This window comes from Amblyomma maculatum, chromosome 1 (genome assembly GCF_055883805.1).
Source record: "Amblyomma maculatum isolate TAMU_Amacu chromosome 1, ASM5588380v1, whole genome shotgun sequence".
Classification (NCBI taxonomy): domain Eukaryota; kingdom Metazoa; phylum Arthropoda; class Arachnida; order Ixodida; family Ixodidae; genus Amblyomma; species Amblyomma maculatum.
Window position 1 is genome coordinate 285,300,800 of NC_139344.1, and position 17,977 is coordinate 285,318,776.

Here is a 17,977-nt window from a genome sequence, read left to right on the forward strand (position 1 = left end):
TGGTTTAGAGAAGTTTTGATGCAATATTGCATTTTGGAGCAGAATGGAGCAAATGAAGCCATGATTGAAATAACACACTGTGCTACAAAAGACAGACTAAACACGTAATGAACAGGATAACTGCAGATTCACAATTAAGTTTATTTGAACAAACAGAAGAAGCACATACAGAACAACCATTAAACCACAAACAGATGCACCTGTGCAAAAACTGCAAGAAAGTAAAAAGACCCCAGCATTACATTTCATGTCTTATAGAGATATAAAAATTCATAGTCTGCAAGGAAGACAGAAGGCTGGCTGATGCACCTATCACCCTTTTTTCTGGTAAAGTAGGCCTCCTCAACTTCTCGTGCTAACCGAAAAAATCGGAAAAAAAAAAAGGTGATATGCGCATCAGCCAGCCTTCTATCTTCCTTGCAGACTGAATTTTATATCTCGATATAACATGAAATGTAATGCTGGCGTTTTTTTACTTGCAGTTTTCACGCAGGTATACGTCTGTTAGTGCTTTACTGGTTGTTTTGTATATAGGTGTGTTCAGATAAGAACGGTAATTGATGTCCCATGACCATTTTTTCTTTTCAGTGAAATTTTTATATGTGGCGGGAAAATGTCGTAACACAATCAAATGGGCTTTAGTTTTGCTATATACGGTGTAGTTTTCTCGGAAAAAATCGTATATCACTACAGGTGGAAAATGCCGTTTTTGCCATTTCAAAAAGTTGCAAGTTTGGAGTCCTGCTGCTAGCGTACTAAAATTTTGTAATCTATTCTTTTTTATCCACTGAATTTATGCAACTTTTACATTTATGGGAGTTATTAAGAACATGTTTTGTTATTGCAGTTGATTTCGTAAAAAATAGAAAACATTGCTCCAGAAGCAACGCGCTACAAAAAAGTCCATTTTCAACCTTAAATAGGGGCATGATGCGTAATGCTTTTAGCATTAAGTCTTTTTTTCTGTTTATAATTCAGATAATTTCCCTAGATTCAGGCAAAATTGGGAGCTCTAGACTGCTATGTGCATTCTCCACAATGCATCAAATTCGTTAAACATTCGAAAACTGCAAAAACGGCGCAACTTTAATTCCAGCTTAAAAAAAAGCATCGTCATCGATATTTATGAAAGTCCGTCTCAAAATCCTCATTACCTCAGAAATATTACGGCCTGAAAAAGTGTTGCATTATAGCGTTTAAAATTATAAAAATAAGTACAAAACTGAGGGCTGGTTTTGAAAATTGTCAATATTCAGCCCTACATTCTGGCACAACTAAGTAAAGTGTTGCAGCTGACACTTTTTCTCTATATTATTTAGGACTAGTTCTCTATTTCTGCGAAAATTTAAAGCTCCAGAGTTGTTTGTTTTTTTTCCATATTATTTTGAAATTGGCCAAAATTCAAAATTATCAAAAACATGGACAACTTTGACTTGAATTTAAAACACTACCACATCTTCAATATTTATCAATGTGTCCTAGAAACAATCGTACATACTTTATAAACATCAGGTGTTAAAATGTATTGCACGATATAAACTAAACATATAAAAATAAATATAAAACAAATGTCATTCTATAGAAGTGCTTATGGCTTCCCCGTAATGAGTAGGTGTCAAAAATTCGATTTGGGATTTGCTTAATTTAGTTACATTTTACCTTGTGCGATATCCAAAGTCATCTCAATGCTCGTAAAGTCGTTTTCTGCTTGTCGGCAGTGTTGATGACTACTTAAAGTGGAATAAATTCGCTATTTCTGGCAATTTCATGGAAGAACGCGAGTGACGGTTGAACTTTTTCTCTATCCTGAATTTTTTCTCTTTTTTTTTTTTTGTTGCGAGGTGCTGTGTTATTCAATCCAGTTCTTAATTATATTATTTCATTTCTGCTTTATGAAAAAAATTGACAATACTCTATTTTTGAAGACCATTTTTCTAATGTGCACATAATTACAATCAAGCAAAGCCATTTCATTCATTAATTTTATGTACCATATATTTGGACACATGTAGCATGGCCACAACATTTTTTCGGTGGCACTCCTGTCAAGACGGTCTTCTTATGAACTTCCTAAGATGGACTTCTGGTGATTAAATTTTCATGGCCCTTCAAGTTCATCCTAAAGAAAGTTACTTAATCCTAAAAGGTTAGAAGCTGCTGAGGCACGAGTTTTGCCACTGTGAATGTCAAACACCACTTAAGTCACTCTTACACTGTGGCATTTAAACTGCCTTGCAGATCATATCACAAAAGAGAAGCTGGAGAAGAAATTTTCTCGGTTCCTTGGTGCGATCGAGCAGACGATAGCTCCTGCTGATGGGGTCGAAATTCCACCAGAGCACGTTGTCAAGAGAGAGCATGTTGCTGTCATGAAACGACCAGCCATCTGCCACAGTATCAAATGCTCCAAGCTCAACCTGCCCGATTTCTTACTTGGTATTATCCTCATCACAGTACTACCAGGGCAGAACTGAACACGAGTTTGCCTCTGTGTTGTTGAGTGTTTTGCATAACATTTCTGTGCAACTGTTTGCTGAATAAGTACCGACTGCCTCAGTCTCAACAATAGGAGTGCTTCATCAGATGGCACCCGCATGTAGTTCAGGAATGGTTCGGCATGCACTGGCAGAGGTCTCTTACCTTTGCTCATGATAGTACTTTAAAAGGGCCTTTCCTAGAATTACAAATCATGATAGTTGCTTTCTACAGCTTGATATAAAAAAGTGAAAGTTGATAAGTTTGTAGGGGGTATAAACTTTTTGTTTTGGCCGAGTAGGTAACCTGCAGCATTCGAACAGCACTGTAATTGTTCCAGTGCACACTTAAGAGCTGCAACAAATGTTAGACCAAATTCTGAATAGTTAGAGGCATGTGTTTAGCCAGTAACATTCTTTGCCTAGGTGTCCTCAGCATAACCCAGTTAGCTGAGGCACACTATGCATGGACCTCATGACTGTGAGCACAGGCAGGTTATTATGGGAAAGCATTACAAGTGTGCCTAAAAAATTCTTGCTCCTTCGTCTAAGGTCTGTGTTATGGTTCTGCAATCGACATGGTAAAATTCAGTGCAGGTTGCCTACAGCATGTAATAATCATGCAGAAGGCGTGCAGTTGCTTTAACATTGTGAAACAATCGTTAGCGTTATTGGCATTTCTGGTGATGGTAGTTGTAGCAGTGTTGTAATGGGTCTGTGGCCCTAGTGTGGGTCTGTCTCGGAGCTACGCATGTTGCTTGGACATTTTCAGCATTGTAATGGCAAGTTTCTTTTAAAATTACACTCTGTATCAGGTCTACATCTTATCAGTATTTTGTGGGATGTTTACATGCTGCCGAAAACAAGGATGAGGCAAAATATTGTGCCCTGTTCTGCGTGTAATCATTCCAGGAATCATAGCTAACTTTAACAGGCCATTTAGAAGTTTTCTTACAGTTCACTCTGTTTCACTAATTGCTCCCCCCCCCCCAAAAAAAAAAAGCGGGTTGGCTTAAGGAGTGGTTTTTGCTAGCTATACCCACTGGTTGCACTTTGCGTGCAACATTCTTTCTGTCCAAGCTTATTTAATAATTTTTGGGCTGTTGTGCAAGAAAAGGTTTCTTTGAGTTTTGGCACCCTACAGCCGAGAAAACGTTTTGAACAATTGCAAGCATTATTAATATGTACTGCTCACATATAATTGCATTTTCAATATGCCCTTCATCCTTCCTGATAGCTACATCAAACCTCACCAATTGGGCTGTGTTGTCGCCTGCGTGGTGGTGCGCAGTCACACCAACATATTATCGCTGTGTGCTCATCTGAGTTGCCAAGCTAACAGCAGACAAGTTTTGTTGTGCTTTATTTATTAATGCCGCCACATTAAGATCGTTTTTTTTTTATGCCTGGAAAATCTATAGCGTCTACCAAACTGTAGCGTCTGCATGTCACGCATGGTATGTCTTTTTAAAACTTGCATTTACATTGCTGTACATGGCAAATAAAGAAATAGCACCAAAGAAATGCTACCTGGAGCAAAGAACTAAGTTTTCATGTGGTATATGGAGTTAAGCGTCACAAATTGGCATCGGCTATGAGGTACACTATAGTGGAGTGCTCCGGAAATTTCAACCAGCTGGAGTTCTTTATTGTGCGCTGGCATTGCATACTACACAGGCGTCTTCTGCTTCGCCTTCAACAAAGTGTGCCCGTCTCTGCTGTGATCGAACACACGTCTTCGGCCTCAGTAGTCAAGAGCGCTAACCACTGAGCCACTGTTGTGGGGTACACCATTCTGCTAATGTATCAAGTCTTAAATAAATATTAACAGAGTAGTTAGCTGTCATGACTTCTGTGGCCAGAAGACAAGTATAGCATTTTATTTCAAAGCTATTGGTGTATGTGAAAGCCCTGCATAGCCGTTAGAGCTGGAGTCATAGTATGTAATGAAATCGGGTTTAGTTGTTGCGTTTCAGGCAGATGCTAACAGAGAAAGACACTATGCTCAAACATTTTCTATTCCAACTTCTTTCTGAAATGCAGAGATAACAGTCTGCATTGCTGATCTTTGTGCTTACATTCCTGTAAAGGAACGGTAAAAGAAAGCCAAAGATGAGCTGCAGGTGCCTGAAAACACGTGTTTTGCCTAAGCAACTTTCAGCGTGTAGGTGGCTGATTCGATTACCTCTCACACCATGGAGTAACATAAACAAAAAATCTACTTCATCATGCAAAAAATCAAAAAGAGAAATCTAAATACATTTATCACATGTAAACGGCAGCCGCAGAAAAACAAAGAACAACAAAGGTGCCAGCACATTTGTGCGTATGGCCGGTGATTTCCTGTTTGTAACCTGCATGGTAGACTACCCTCAGATATCGGGCCAACGGGGGAGCAGTGTGTGTGTGTGTGTGTGTAAGGGGGGGGGGCTTCAGATTGTTTCACTACTCTTTGGAATAGGGAGAGATGTGTATAGCAATGCACAGCACACATCTACATGCATAATTAGTCATCATCATCATCAGCCTGATTATACCCACTGCAGGGCGAAGGCCTCTCCCATATTTCTCCACTTAACCCGGTTCTGTGCTAGCTGCATCCACTTGACCCCTGCGAACTTCTTAATCTCATCCGCCCACCTAACTTTCTGCCGCCCCCTGCTACGCTTTCCTTCCCTTGGAATCCAGTTTGTTACCCTCGGCGACCATCGGTTATCCTCTCTTCGCACTACATGTCCTGCCCATGTCCATTTCTTCTTCTTAATTTCCACTAGAATGTTGGTAACTTGAGTTATTTCTCTGACCCACTCTGCATGCTTTCTATCTCTTAATGTTACCCCTACCATTTTTCGTTCCATAGCCCTCTGGGTTGTCCTCAACTTAAGTAGAACTCTCTTGGTTAGCCTCCACGTTTCAGCCCCATAGGTGAGTACAGGCAAGATGCAACTGTTGTATACTTTCCTCCTGAGCGATACTGGTAAGCTGCTAGTCATAATCTGCAAGTGCTTGCCAAATGCGCTCCATCTCAATCTTATTCTTCTTGTTATTTCCTTTTCATGGTCCGGTAGTAACAAGAAGAATAAGATTTGGATGGAGCGCATTTGGCAGTAGAGTACATTAACGACAGAATTGAGCGCTTGCTCACACACACATTCTATGTGAGACGTCCACGCGACCTGCAGTCCCCGGGCCACACGCTCGACAGATGGCACCCGGAGTCGAGAGTAGGAGCACGCTAGCAGCGTACGAGCAAGGGTAATAAAATCTGGCGTATATACACTCCGGTTTGAGAACCATCGAGGTTGAACCACTTTGCACCACCAAAATTTGTGGACCACCTATTTGACGCAAAAGGTTCGGAGTGGTATAAAACGATTTAGTGTGTTTCAGAGCACGAAACTACTAGTTGAGTCAGAGCCTAGTATACGCTAGGGACTCGCACCAGCGACCTATGTCATCCCAAACCATACCGCCCATGAACCTTCATACACCACACACCAGCTGTAGTGGAGAGGAACAGAGTAGTACAGGGAGCCTCCATACGAACGCTGTCTTTAGGGTGGTAAAGGAGGAAGGAGGGACTGAATTCTAGAAGATGGAGAGAAAGAGCTGCTATAGTGGAGGGCTCCGGAATAATTTAGCAGCCGGAAAGCTTACAGTAATGATCTGTTCGTTGTATCTCTATTCTTGATACCTTTGCACCTGGGGTGCTCCGTCAGGGACGATGAACGTGCCGTGGAAGTTAATTGCTCCAGAAGCGCCCTGTCTGAGAGGGTAAGTGAAGACTTGAACACAATGGTTATGATGAGAAACTGGTGACTTTATACACACTGAGAATTTACAATATTTACAGGAGAGGTGCTAGTTGGATCCGGCTAACAGGGAAATATTCCCTCCTTGGCATAGCCAACGATGCAGAGAATCTAAACCTATCCCAGAACACTTTCTCGGCTTCTGAGGCTCGGTTTTACTGACCCCTAAGCCTTGTCCACATCTTGCTACCCCCAATCACTGCAAACATGAAACACTATTTGTTCACAACACGTGACCTGCCTCTAATATTGAAAAGGAATGCAACCCTTTCCCCAAGTGCAAAACACACACACAAAAGAAAACAACAAATTCACTTTAAATGTACAAATTTCTGTAGAAGCGATCGCCCCTCAATTGGCCCACCATGTTGTGGGCCCCGCCAGGAAGCCCTTCCAGTCCAGCCGAAAATTCTTTCTGCTACCAGACAGACTGACCCGTTCCCACGCTTTCCGCGGATTCCTTGACCCGGGTATCTCTCGGGATTAGTCATCTGCCACACTCTACCGACAAGTCGTCGCCGCCGCCATATGATGATCGTAATTTCTATCGTGCAAGCCAGCTTCCCTTCGCAGTTCACCAATCCCGTGGGAATTCCTCAAGGCGCCCAATCTCAATGCCTTTTCGGCACTAATGAGCTAGGACATCCTTGGAGGCTCATTACGGCCGTCCATCGAGGTCACCTGCCCGATCCACTATACTCAGTTTCATATATCAGGTGCAACGCAGCGAAAGCTACGCAAGTAGTTCTCACTACGCGCTCGTTTTGTGGTCGAGTGGTTCCTGCGGAAACAGGCTCTATTTCGAGCATACACATTTGCAATAACTTGCTTCGCATGCCTAGACATCTTCGCAGTGTGGATCTTATAGAAATCATTTTCTCAGAGATGCACAGCGCGGAGGGCACAGCCAGCGCCATCTAGTGGCACAGCTGACAAGGTTGTGGGGCAGCGAAAACGCGACACGGACGAAAACGACTTAAAAAACAGACAAACTCACCGAATCCGATCCTTTCTCCCTAAAAAAGGTGCTCGTTATGAAGTTGATGGCAAATGTAAGATCTATTAAGATTGTAGACAAAATAACTATTATTTCCTCTCGTCAAGAGCAGGCACTATTTTTCATCGCGGATGCGGAGAGCGCAAACAAGAGCTGTAGCTTTGACCGTGTTGCACTTGATGTATGAAACAGAGTATACACCTCGCGGTGGTTTTTCCCCTGCGCCCATACGCAGCTCCGACATAGTAGCGATTAGTGGCGTCTCCTGGCGTACTGCACCGCTTGCGCCTTTCTCCGAATGTAACCCAACTGGGGCACCCCTTTTCTATTCAGGGACTCAGCACCATCATCCCCCCACAATACGTCGGTGGGAGCCATATGTGTCTTTTCACCGCTTCCAGAATTTCGCTTTCTCTTCAAGGCTGAAGCTAACCTTTACACTTACCAAACGCAGAAGTGAGCCAAGATGGAAGCGGCAGCAGCGACTGAGGCTGCAGCCGATGGCTAACGCTCGTGAAATTTGGTTCAAGGATAATTGAACCTCTACAATTTTTCTGCTACTTTCTAATCAGTTACCTTTCAGCAATAAAATCAATACTCTAATAGACTATTAATTTCCCAGTGATGAATACAATAAATTGCTTTTCAAGTTAGATATTGGCTTCAATGCTTTGGAAACTGTTCACATTGTTGCTGTCTCGAAATCTGTGGCAGATGTTTGCCATAATGTTCACCTAGGAGCAAGAAGAGCATTTTGTGCAAGTTTGTCAAGGTTTACCAAACCTGTAGCGTTTCTGAAAAGTTAGAAACTTGTCACCATTAAACTTGATTTTGGCATGGTTTCAGAAGAGCTGATGGAATTCGCCCTCACAAGAAAATATCTTGACAGAGTTGCTAGAGGGTAAAGGGATGAAAACTTGGGACATCTAAGGCCTCATTTATTTGAGCATCTTGGAACTGTGGTGCTGTCACTGTCAACTCTCAATACTGTGCTAAAGTCAGCTAGAAGGAAAACTTTCTTTTGTAAAGCCATAACACAAGACCCTGTGCAAGCTGAAAAGCATTGCAGCATGTTGTCATGCTTGGTAGTCTGCTTATACTGCACCCACTGTACACTGCTGGTTGGGCACCTTTCAGGGGCAATGAAAGTAAAGTATGGAGAGCATCTTTCTGGCTATTATGGTGTCACATACATTGTAAAGCAGTGGGCTGCCTCTATTTGTGCAAAGTTCATAGCCAGCAGAATTCACTGAAAATGATAAGGATTATGCCAGAAAATAAGGTGATGTTGCTACCAAAGTGCACTACAAAGAACTATGTGTCATACTGTTGTATCTGTTGTATTTTCGATGGAAATAATTAGGAGGGATTGCTCCGAGAGCACCGCTGTTGCAGTCAAAGCATGATCTGTTATTGCAGAACACATAACCTATGTGTCTTGTCAGAAAGGTAAACTGCAAAATTTGACCAGTCGCAGATGGTAAAATTTGTATTTTACCTTTCTGACATGACACATTAAAGAACCCTAGGTGGTCGAAATTTCCAGAGTCCTCCACTACGCCGTCTCTCATAGCCTGGGTCGCTTTGGGACGCTAAACCCTAGAAACCAAACCAAACCAGTCACAGATGTTTGAATGTCTCTAGGGCATCAAGTGAAAAACCTTGGTGACATTAAAAGAGATGGAGTAAGAATGAATGGGTGCAAATATCTCAGTTGGACACTCAAAAAAGGAAAAAAATGAACAATGCTGTTGCATCATGCAATGAAGGTTTTTATTTTCCTATTTGCATGGCACAGTTCATTCTTTTATCTTGTTTTCTGGGCCATCTACTACATTTAAGGCAGCTGCTCAAGATATTTTTTCTCATCATACTTGCTGCAAAACACTTGCATCAGTTTCACCGTTACCAAAACATACATATCAGTCCTGTTATTCTTTGTTTCCCGCTATTATCTTATTACATGAAAAGTTGCTTCCTTCTTAAGTTTTGCATTCTAGTATTTGAAAGTACCATCTATACCTTCGAAGTGATCAAGATCAGCCATTAAAAGCATATCTTATTGATATTTTATCCAATTCCAGGTGCAGGCAGGTTCGTTTTTAAAGTGTATAGCTCATCAGAAGATATATTTCTAAATTATCTTTGTTTTTTATTACTTCAATTTGAAGAGAGTGTATTATTAAAATGCCTAAATGCTTGAACAGTTACTTGAATAGTAGCATTGCTTTTATTTAAGGCTGTGTAAAATTAAAATTTTCAAATATGAATCAAATGTGAACTTGGGAAAAATAAAATACCTTTGTGTATCGAATATCCGATAAGTGTAAAAAAAATGGAAAACTTAAAATAGCAAACATTGTTCATCTTGTTTATTTCACAATTCATGTGGTATTCATGTGGCAAATACAATTAAATTAGAATTGCATGGAAGCATATACCCCACTGAAAAATCCAGTAGTATACATTTTGTACAGGATTCTGTGTCCCAGCTTATAGCACTACAAGATGGACTTGCATGAAACCGGGTGGAGCTGTCATATCGCTGCTGAATACAGTAAAATCTCGTTAATTCGGCCTTCAAGTGACCAGGAAAAATGCCTGAATTAACCGAAAGCTGGAACTATCAAATAGTCCTTGAAAAACTGCTGAAAACTTTTTGCATCAGAATAATTTTGTCTGATGAACACATGAACGATAGTTGTATGGATCCGAGATGAAACCCAGGTGAGAACAATGTTTTTTTTCTCTGTTTCGTTTAGTTTTGCTTGGCACACACTATCAAGAAGGCCCTCTAGATAAAACGGCCCTGTCGCATTTTGAGGATGCTTCATTGCATAATCCGCGCGGTCAAGCGTTACTGTCAAGCGTTGCGGTCAAGCGTTGCAGTTAAGCGTTGCGGTCAAGCATTGCGGTCAAGCGTGCAGTACAAGGAAACTGCAGTGAATTCGAAACTTTTCAAATTAGAATATCAGTTTTTTAACTATGAATATGAATCAACAAACATATTCAATTCATATTCGAAATTTCAAATATTTGCACACCCCTACTTTTATTGTCTGCTGCAAACTTTATCACTTATATTATTTTGGCTTATTTTGTTTTCAGAAATAGAGTGTGGGCCAGGATTCTCGCCTCGGACATTTGTGCATGACTTAGGGAAAGGTAGGTTGTTGAAATTTCCAGTGTGCTTGAAGACTTGAAACCGTGCTAAAAATGGACATTCTTAGTACAGCCATTATGTTTTGTGTCCTCTTCTTTTGGCTTATGTATGCTAATTAATCCCTCTGTTACTATATTTGTCAGCTAGTGCAAAATACATTGCAGGTGGGTGTGGTTACTTGTGCATTGAAAAATAATAATTTGAATTAGTCATAAAATAGTATTAAATGAAAGCACATCTTTTTACTTGTTAGTACATTAGCAGTAAGGTATCATTGAAACTATGAACAAGAAAATTTTCAATTCTGTGCTACTTAAAATAATGGCTGCATACACTCAGTAAACTGTGCTGCAGTACAGTAATGAGTATGTGGGATGAAGGCAAAGTTTGAGTGTAATGATAGAATAATAATGGAGTAGAATAAGTAAATTCTTTTTCTGTGGGGCTAAGCACAATCATTAGAATTTAAGCTAACAGCATCTAAAATGCTGAAGTAAATAAAACACCATTTCATGGAAGGGTTGCAACTATCATCATGGCCGCAGCCATATTCCTTATTAGTCACTAATAACAAGATATGCCTTTGACGATAGTGCCCAAGCGTGTGGCCTTTTCATTGCTTGAAACTGCGCCACCTAGAGATGGCTGTGACTCTGCACGTCTCATCATTTGACTATCTACCAACATGCTTTGCCAACAGCCAGGGATACTGAAGGGGAAATTAATAAAAGCAAGAAGTTTGTTAGGCTTTTGAAAGCATTACCAGCATTTATTCTGTTTGAAAAGCTGACTGCATTGCCGACCAATTTGCAAGTGAAATTCCCAAGTTCTTTCAGTGAAACGGTGTTGCAGTGTCAGTTTTTTTTTTATCGTTACACCATGATAGAATGGAAGAGGACGAGGCCATAGCGTTACGACTTTGACTGCAAATGACCTGCTGCTGGCCATTCTCCATTCACCGTTATACTATGATAATAATCCACTTGCATAACTTGAGGTTGCAGAAGTTCTAAACTTAACCTTTAACTCACTTTTCACCAATGAACTGGATGGAGATATTCCAGATTTCCCTTCATTTGATTTCCCATCTATTCCTAATATATTATGTTCTGAGTCCAATGTTGTCACAATTATAAACTCTCTGAAACTAACATCATTAAACTTGTTGACGGCATTAACACCAAAATTCCAGAAAACACAAAACGTGCTACTAGCGTCATACTATCATATATTTTTCAGCAACTTCTTTCATCAGGTGTTGTACCACACAATTGGAAAGTGAGCAAAGTCATTCCAGTTCCAAAACAAGGTTCCTCTCATCACAATTACTGACCCATATCAATCACTATCATTCTTTCAGACAATGGAGCATGTAATATTTTTTTCATATTATGAATTTCTTAGTATCCATCAATTTTTTTCATCCTTGTCAACGTGATTTTTTAAAAGGTTTATCCTGCGACACTCAATTAGCACTGTCCATTAAAGACTTGAGTTCGAAAAGTTACCGTAACATTCCCATTCACGCGTAGTTTTTAGATCTTAAAATAGCCTTCGACAAAGTTCCTCATACATGACTCTTCTAAAACTTTCACGTCAAAACCTTAATTGCTTTGTCTTTGATTGGATTTGCAACTTTCTAACTGGCAGCTTTTGACCTTTCTAACAAAAGTTTCTCTTGTGCACCAGTTATATCCAGGCCACCCCAAAGCACCTTCCTTGGTCCCCTTCTCTTCCATTACATAAATAGCTTACGAGCTAACCTATGTTCTGTGTGCATGTTTCCCGATCACTGTGTTATTTACTGCCTTTTGATTGACAGTAATAACCCCAACTCCTTGAATTTAACATTGAATGTGTAACAACCTAATGTAACAAATCCCTAATGTCCTTAAACATAAAAAAATGCCTATCTTTTCATCGATGTCACTCTTTACCGTCTTCAAAATACTTCATCTTGGACTCGGAAATCCCTGCTGTATCAACATATAAATATTTAGGTATTCATCTGACGATGTAAATTGGTCACATCACATAACATAGTTTGCTAATGAAGCAATTTTCAGCAAACACTGTGCCTGACACCTCCATCAATAAAGTTACTGGCTTATTTTACATTTATTCCACTGAAATTGAAATTTGCGAGTGTTGTTTGGGTGTGTCATCAAAGTAACTTTACTAACATCCTTGAAGCAACACAAACTAACATCCTTGAAGCAACACAAAACCGCGCAACAAGATTCATCTACTCGGCCTACTCCTGCCATGCAAGCGTCACCGAACTAAAACGTAATGCTGACCTTACAAACTTAGCAATCCGTCGTAACATTGTAGTACATAATCTGAATGACGATGTACAGATTTCGCTACATCGCGCCAAATGTTCGCATTTATACCACACCAAGCTATCGCTATATATATATATATATATATATATATATATATATATATATATATATATATATATATATATATATATACACAGTCGAACCCGGATATGTCGGACTCGAAGGGGATCGCGAAATAGTTCGATATACAGAAATCGGCTTGGGACGGCACTTACGATGCGAAAAAACGATACCGTATTTGTTGCGTAATCAACTCACTCGCATAATGAACCCACCCTCCACTTTGGCACTCGAGAATTTGGGGAAAAAAAAAAAGCATTAAGGCCAGCTCGCTCACATGCAAGCGATTAAGCGATCTCAGCGACGAGCGGCAGCGACAGAGCAGAAAATTTCCAACTTGTTGGAACTGCGTCCCTCTGCCGTTCGAGCCACCGCGGCAGCTCAAAAGGTTTCTGTATCGCCGCGGCAGAAATCCGCCAGCGTATTGGCTTGCTTGTCGCACTCCGTTTCGGTCGTCTCATCCACAGCTCATTAGATGCCGCGCAGTGATAACGTCGCGGCGTGTTTATCTTTTGATAGCTCCTGCGGCGGCGGGGAGCGAACTGATGGCTTGATTGCACAAGCCTGGTTCGATTTATTACGCCGCGCTTGGGGCGGGCGTAGTCCACTGCCACAAAATCATTGGAAAGCGTGGTACAGTAGCTGCAATTGCTGTTTGAAGCGAAAAATGCTAAACGCCAGTGTCATGATCGCAGCTGACCGCGTGCTTTCGTTGATTAATACATGCAAAAATAAACGACTCCCGCAAAAAAAGAAAAAAAAAAACCGCTTCGTAACGTTTTATCTTGGCGCATGCGTAGCGCGTGCTACTGCGAGTGAAGGCTGGGAAAGAGGAAGGAGAGAGATGGCTCGGCAAAAGAATGGGCACGCCCATGCGCTTCGCTCTATCGCGTTTTTCCCCTCTCCTTCCCACCGGTTCTCTCTGGTTCATTCACGCACCTGGCTTGCGAACGTCACGTGCTGGCGCTCGGGAAACGATAACCGCAGATGTGCGCGCCTTTGGGAAATGGGCGGGGGCGCTGCCCTAGACGAACTGTCCCCTCAGCGCGTGGCTTGAAAACGTCACGAGGCAAACGGCCGAAGGTGATGCGATCGTCTTTGGGAAAGGCACACTTTCCAGTGCGTGGTGCGGAGATCGATATATCGAACGACCGGTGAAATTGAGTTCGATATATGACGCGGCTTTCCTATGGGCCTGGTGCGCTGCAGCTTTGGCCGAACATGTGGCGCCGTCTGGGAGGCGCCGCTGTAAAAGGCGGCTGTCTGGGTCCGCAACCGTGGGTAGCGCCGACGCTGTGTTCCGATTTCTTTTTGGTTCCCCGTAAGAATAAAAAATAAACAGCGACTAAAACAAGGGCCTGTAATTACTTAGTCATTTCGAATGTCATATCGCACCCATTGCTTTTCGTTTCGGCTGCGCATTTCCCGCTTTTCTTTTTTTTTTATACAGTACTTGACGCTAGGTTTCTTTCAAGCATGCACGAGCGATCGCTTGTTTGTATCGAGCGCGCAACACGCGAAAAACACACACACAAAAAAAGGGTCTTTTTTTTTTTTTTTTACTTCTGGACCCAACTCGAGCTCTAAAAGTTGTAACAACTACTAAAAGTTGTAACCAGCGCTGGCAGGCCTTCGGATACAGCCTGTGTTGTAGAGAGCGCGGAGCCTTCCTGCCCAACGAGAGCTTTTTTCTCTAACGACTTCATAATGATAGTTTCCAGCTGTTCTCGGCGCTCGCTTTTGGGAAGCCTAGCCTGACGTAAAAGACGTAGAAGCACGACATGGAGAGCGAAGCACATTGCAGGAGTGCGCGCTTGCTGACTTGTCACACATGTTCATGGCTCCCCGCAAAGAGAAAACGTCCTTTTAAACTAACAGCTCGATCTGCTGTTGTGTTTATGGGTGTCATAATAGTTATAAAAAAAAAAAGCCGTCGGAAGGCAATCAAAAATCAAGTTGTTGTTTTTTGCGGTTTCCTTGGAAATCATACGAGAGCGATGTGTCGCATCGTTAACAGTGGCACCCGGCCTTGCAGATGCAACTGGCATCCGTGATATTGCGTGGGTTTGCCAACAACTACATACAAAAAAAAAAAAAAATGAATTACATATGTGGTGAAGAGACGCCGAAAGGGCCGAATAAAGCTTACCTCCAAGCTGATGTCGTAGAAGGCGATTTTCATTTCGTTAGCGCATTTTCTGAAGATATCCAAGGGCCCTTCTGCACTGTGAAGTTCCCCGCGCACTCCACGCACGTGCTGGCTTCGTACAGTTTCTGACCGCGCACCAAGCAGTTATTCTTAAGTCTCAACATTCCCGATCACGCGAAATCCCCCGAACAGCACGCGCTGTGGAGCTTGCTCAGCTATGGCTGTTTTTCCGCGCACTGATCCGTCACCACTTATTTCGACGCATCGAGTAGAAAATAAAAACTACGGTAGAACTGCCGAGCGCCGAAAAAGCACGTGCACGCAAGGCCCGACGCCTTAGGGTACATCTCCATATACAGCCTGCTCGTCCCGTCCTGGGGAAGACGTGATTTTTTTTTTTTTTTTTTTAAGAGCCTTTCTATTGACCAACGGAGCCCAGCTCTCGGCTGTCGCTTCTGGGGGGTCTAGCATGCCGTTTCCACATACACTGCCACCGAGGGGAAAAGCCAGTGCTGCGCATTGCACACTGGCTCAGTTTTTGTTTTATTGTGTCTTTACTTTCAAAGTGCCATATTGTTCGGGTTCCGAATTCCTACTTCAAAGGAAAAAAAACCGTAGAGCCGCCAGCAGAAGCGCTCGCGCGCCGACGATGCGCTGCGCACAAAGCGCCGGCGGCTTTCTACCAGACTGCATGAATGGGTAGCGGCTTTTTTCGCTTTGCTTTTGGTTTATTTTTCAACACACACGCATGGTACATGTGTCTGTTATGTACGCGTGTGACACGAGGCAGGAAATGACCGACAAAAGTTTTCTTCTCACAAGGTTTCTGCCGAGAAGAGTAGACTTCGCGTTCACTCCGCCGCCTCTCTTCGACGAGCAGACATACCACATATGGGTGCGCCGGCGGGAGGTGGCGCTACTTGTTCCGGAGCAGTGGCGCCTCCATACCAGCGCACTAGGCCCATACTTTTACATGGGATTTTCAAGGGGATATTCCGTGAGTTCGATATAACCAAAATTCGATATATCCAGGTTCGACTGTATATACTGCACTTGGCTATCACACCTCCAGCCTTAGGAACCATGTCTCTGCCTGGACATCTGCACATCTATTTTTTTTTTTTTTTTGGTTCGCACCGCAAGGGGCTGAAATGACTTTCCCAACAGCATCTTACTCCATGCTGACCCATCATCCTCAGATCACATACGGAAGTTTTATATGCATCGTAATCTACTCCTTTTAAGGTACCAAAATAAATAAATAAATAAAATAAATAAATTTGTCCCCTCTGTGACAGGATTGGTGGAGGTGCTGGACTGTGGTAACCACAGCGGTAGCGAATCTGTGAGCCATGAAAATTTTGGGAGCAGACGTTGGTTGGGAGCTGTATTCTCGTCAGAGCGAGATGATGCATAGCTGATACTCTGCACAGGTTGGACCAGACATTTCTAGTAGACAGGTGGAGCGCCAATGCCTTGCAAATGCTTGGTAGTAAGCATTTCACTGTGGACCAGCGAGGCAAGATTGTCATGGAACACAATAGGTAAATGCCAGCAACGGCTGTAAGATTTGGCAGCTAAATTTAGGTGAAATTTGCCACATTTTTCATGCCACGAATGTGTGGTAGTGGTGGATAATGACAGTGGTGAGGGTGTCCTTGGTGATCAAGACATTGTAGGATGTCTTCAGAAGGGGCAACTGCTCACAGTAAATTCTTGCTGTGAGCAAAATCTGATAGTTTGACTGCATTTGTTGTCACTTGGCCGGCATTGAAAGATGCAGTTATTGCAGAGTTCAGAGTTGAAAAGTCTTTTCTCTACGCTCTGATTCAAACTTGGGATTTGCTTGTGATTTCAACCGTCAATATGAACATGGGCACCGTAATTGGTGGCTGGCGTGAGTGGTGCGGTATAGCAACAGCCGAAATAAAAGCTACTGCTGGCTGGGTTTTGCAGGCATCTTTATTAGCTGTCACTATGTTTGCATCTGCCTTGCCTTTGAATTCCCATTCCTGGTAACCTCAGCCCTGTAGAGCGTGTAATGCTTTTAATGGCTGGGCTAGTTCTGCTGATGAGTTGTTTGCACATCACTGAGTTGACAGTGTCTGCAGCAAGTAAAGCTACTGGTTTAGTGGCTGACATCGCCTAGCTGCCTTCATGCTACTGATGAGTAGAGACTGCTACATATGGGTGTTTTAAATAGTAGCAAGGGATGAAAAATGAAGTGTGGTAGAGAAAAAAAAAAAAGAAACACGGGGCCTATTTTACACAATTTCTTGTTTCCTTCACCATTAGCCCTTCATATGAACCAACTGCAATTCGTTCAATGCTTCATTGAGTGTTTACACCTGTGAAAAGCTTAGAAAAATGCCAAAACTGTGAAAAGTGCAGCTACACAGTAGACGTAAAAATAATGGTAGTAGTGTTGGCACTCGACATGGTGTAGTGGTGAATGCACTTTAGTGCTGCTATACTTTTTTGTTTTATTTTGTTTTAATTTTCCTAATTTGTAGCTGTGGTTATTTCAGCTTTCAGCTTTTTTTCTAGACATCGTTTTTTCTCCCAGCAATCAGGGCCACTGAGTAATCCAGGGTCATCCAGTATGACAGTTCCACCCGGTTTCATGCAGGGCCATCCTGTATGATGAACTATAGAGTTGTGTATAAACTTCATACTAGGTTTTTAGAAAGAAGTGTGCCAAGGAGAGCTTTAGACTTGTTCTGCTGCTCTGCACTTAAATCCAAGGCGAGGCATAAAACAGAACCACGCAAAGCGCATAGCCACGAAGCGTTGAAGCCAAACCATGCCAAAATGTTGCCTGTGGCGTCGCCAAGTTTTGGTTTCCTTTGTCATCCAACATATATATGTTGCTTTTCGTGTGCCAACGGTGCAGATATGAGCTATGTTTTGAGTAATCTCGGGAACCAAATGTAGCGATCATTGAGAGTGGCCCTCTAATTTTAATGCATGATTC

The 17,977-nt window shown here is 42.2% G+C and overlaps 1 protein-coding gene across 4 annotated transcripts in view; it reads left to right on the forward strand.

The window, feature by feature from the left end:
- The window catches only part of LOC146206727 (pseudouridylate synthase TRUB1-like), an 82,633-nt gene that overhangs the window by 63,935 nt on the left and 721 nt on the right, over positions 1-17,977 (forward strand). For 3 of the 4 annotated variants that reach the window (XM_084591533.1, XM_084591534.1, XM_084591535.1), the window contains 2 exons: positions 2,239-2,436; positions 10,392-10,448. In XM_084591533.1, coding sequence (XP_084447659.1) covers positions 2,239-2,436; positions 10,392-10,448 — 255 coding nt within the window. The remainder of the gene's footprint in view (positions 1-2,238; positions 2,437-10,391; positions 10,449-17,977) is intronic. The other variant, XM_084591537.1, reaches the window with a different exon arrangement.